The following is a 3,598-nucleotide window of genomic DNA, read 5'->3' on the forward strand; positions in this document are numbered from 1 at the left end:
TGCTTTAAAAATATATTTATTCAAAGATTTGCACACATTTTCACGATTTTTCAAAAATAGCAGATCTACAAGCTCGTAGCGCGGCACTCGGTGCCGCGCTATGAGCTTGTATATCTGCTATTTTTGAATAGCCAAAGTGTAAAATAATGCTTTTTTTTAGCTCAAATCTAAATATGACACAAGTTCCAGGTCTCAATGGGTTAAGCAATAACACTCATCCTTCCATTAATGTATAGACTCCGGGGGGTCCCTGCTATAGGGCCTTGACTGTGTATGTGTATTACTATGTATTGTATAGGGGAGACAATGAGTTTCAGCCTGGCATTTGGCCAAGGCACCAAAGGCAGAACTGCCAGTCAAAGCGAAGACTGGCCAATCACAGCGCGTCCTCGCCGGACATGCTTGCAGAGACTCTTGGGTAATGAAGTCAAAGACGTGGGCTGCCATGTTATTTGTGTCCAAAGTGGCCACTGATGCGTTATTATGATTCCCACACCGCGTCGTGGCAAACCCGCTGAGCGGGCGCTGTGATTGGTCAGTAGTCGCTGTGATTGACAGTTCTCGTTTTTGCTACTATGCCTATACCTAACCTTAACCCTAACCCTAACCTCAGTAAAACTATGCCTAAACCTAAACCTAACCCTAACCCTAACCTCAGTAAGACTATGCCTAAACCTAACCCTAACCCTAACCCTAACCTCAGTAAAACGATGCCTGCCGGGGAGCCAATCAGACACGTAAGGCGGGTCTAAATCCAGGACGCGGCGTGGGATTCATAATAACGCGCCACTGATACACCAAACTACATAGTGCTGCTTTAATAACAATATCGCCTTTCTACCAGCACTGGATATTACAAGTACACAGATAATATGAAGCTCATGCAGCTGTCAGTTAATACAAAGGGGGTGGACTCCCCTCTCATACGGTTGTTTTTTATAATCAGGAACATTCAAGATGATTGATGTTTCTGCACACATACCGTCCTCTGAAATCCCCAAACAACATTTTACATTACTATGCATGGTTTTTTGAACAATTACACATTCTATTGGGCTCTTCTGATGTCAAAAACAGCTTGTTTATTTGAGTGAACTTGTGCCAAATTGGGCCCGTTTACATGCTTGCTGCCTGTGCCAACTAAATGTGACTCAAGGAGATTTGCGTCAGCTGGTATTCTATTTGATTGTGAAAGAATCACTCTTATTCATTATCACCTGTACAAAATGTTCAAAATGTTCAAATAATGATAATTACACCTATTTTATCCCATTGGGTAAATTCAGTGGTCTTGTTCAGGGACACCTCGACACATTGCGAGAGCCGGGAATTGAACCTGGCACCTTCTGTTTCCCAGGCGGCCCTAGCATTACATAGCCAGACAACTATTCCACAATCTCCAAACGCTATAGAGTCTGGAACTACACCTCCCGAAAGCCGAGAACGGAAACTGTCATCTGCTCACCATTTCCGTTCACGAAAATATAAAAAAAAGTTTCAAAATGTCTTGACATTTTATTTTACAATTTCCATTCATGCTATGCAGCAAGCTGCATATGCTTAGATCATCGTCAAATGTGCACGTCTGTAAAGACGAAAAGCGGGGAGGAGGCCACACCGCAATTTTGTTCTACCTATGGGTCGAAATCTGCCAATGTTTCAATGAGAATCGCGTGGTTCGATGGTCTTCCGCATGTGGCGCACACCGTTTATATATAGCAGATAAATGCTTGAGACAGATGCTGCTTTTCCCCCTCTGTCCAATCGGGTGAGTCGAAGATGGCTACGGGGAGGGTCCTTAAAGTGAGTGACAGGTGTGTCACTGGTTATTGGGACAGAATGCTCTGCAAGCCACTCAGGCGTGGAAGACAGAGATTTTGCCACAATTTTGTGGGACATCATTTGCTATGTGTTAAAAATGTCCACACAGATCTCTGTCTTCCACGCCTGTGTATCTCTGCTGTCAACACAATGACGTGTCTGTTCCTGTGACTACTCTACTTACACTTATTAAAAAGGTGTTTTTTCAGGCACTCACAATAATAATAATGAATAAAAGTTATATTGAAATTGGAAATGCTCCCAGTCCCCCCGTCCCGTCCCCTGTCCACCGTTTGGTCATTGTGTCGCTGTAGCACACTGAGTGCTACTAATGCCGACACAATAGATGAGAGTGTTTTGTAATTAATTTACTTAATTCTGTGCTTTATTGACTACACAGACGTACATATTGGTACACCGCTGTCTATATAGGCTACGTGACGCGTTAGCCCAGCCTTGCTAAGCGTGCTGCTTGCTATGCGCAACGTGTTAAAGTCAAAGTCCTCTATAACTTTGCACCATTGAGCCAGCTCTCTCTCTCTCTCTCCCTCTCTCTCTGTCTCTCTCTCTCTCTCTCTCTCTCTCTCTCTCTCTCTCTCTCTCTCTCTCTCTCTCTCTCTCTCTCTGGTGCCGTTCTCTCTGTTGTTGTATAGTCCTGAGCAGTGGTGGGAAGTAACTAAGTACATTTACTCAAGTACAGTTTTGAGGTATTTTTTACTTTACTGGAGTATTTCCCATTTTCAGTACTTTTACTTCTGCTCCTTTACATCTCAGAGGCAAATATTATACTTTTGCTCGACTACAATTATTTGAAAACTTTAGTTACTAGTTACTTTGTAAATTAAATCAGTGTCTAATCAGTACACGTTGGTGTTTCTGCAAGTAAAGTGGGAAAGAACCAAATGAGACTTTGAATGCATTATGCTGCTCAGTGGAATATGACGCAGCAAACCCCAACAAATCCTTCAACTTCTCAGATAAGAGGTCTTAAGTCATTGGGGGCAATTTCCTTCTCCTCAGCTGGGACCCCCTGCGGAGAGGCAGAAGGTGCATCTCCAGCTGCGTCCGGTACGGCATAATTAATCCCATGATCCCATGCAGGTCAATACAAGACCTGAACGATTTTAGATGACGTTTCATGATTATGGATTCTCAACCATTGTACATAAGATAGTCCTGCCCCGTGGTGGTGTATCACATTAAGGACCAGAAAATCTTGCACGGAAACAGAGAACCTGGAATTGGAAGCAACGCCAACACCTTTTTGCGTCAGTAAGAAAACTGTGTACTGGGCAGCTCCCAGTGTCCAACAGTAGTAGACTGTGGTTGTACTGGTCAGCTCGCAGTGACCAACTGTAGTAGACTGTGGTTGTACTGGTCAGCTCCCAGTGACCAACAGTAGTAGACTGTGGTTGTACTGGTCAGCTCCCAGTGTCCAACAGTAAAACACTGGGGTTGTACTGGAGTTGTGTGTATGGATGTGAAGATAGATAGTGATAGATAAAGGTTGAGCAAACACCCTCAAGCAATGCAGTTTTACTTTGAACTCATACTCTCTCTCTCTCTCTCTCTCTCTCTCTCTCTCTCTCTCTCTCTCTCTCTCTCTCTCTCTCTCTCTCTCTCTCTCTCTTCTCTTTCTCTGTCTCCCTCTCTCTGTTTTCATTCTTTCATCCATTCCGTTGTTTTGTTTTCCACAAAGGAGGGATTAAGAAAGGCTGAATAAAATATGCATGCATTTCGCACGCACGCATTTCTCGCACACACACACACACACACA

The 3,598-nt window shown here is 43.7% G+C and overlaps 1 protein-coding gene across 1 annotated transcript in view; it reads left to right on the plus strand.

The window, feature by feature from the left end:
- LOC311057321 (dachshund homolog 1-like) overlaps positions 1 to 3,598 on the plus strand; it is a gene marked incomplete at its 5' end in the record, with an annotated part of 42,194 nt that overhangs the window by 18,860 nt on the left and 19,736 nt on the right. The window contains 2 exons of the mRNA XM_084074276.1: positions 1,931 to 1,988; positions 2,842 to 2,889. Coding sequence (XP_083930402.1) covers positions 1,931 to 1,988; positions 2,842 to 2,889 — 106 coding nt within the window. The remainder of the gene's footprint in view (positions 1 to 1,930; positions 1,989 to 2,841; positions 2,890 to 3,598) is intronic.

This window comes from Gymnoscopelus microlampas, assembly GCF_963454915.1.
Source record: "Gymnoscopelus microlampas genome assembly, chromosome: 12".
NCBI lineage: Eukaryota > Metazoa > Chordata > Actinopteri > Myctophiformes > Myctophidae > Gymnoscopelus > Gymnoscopelus microlampas.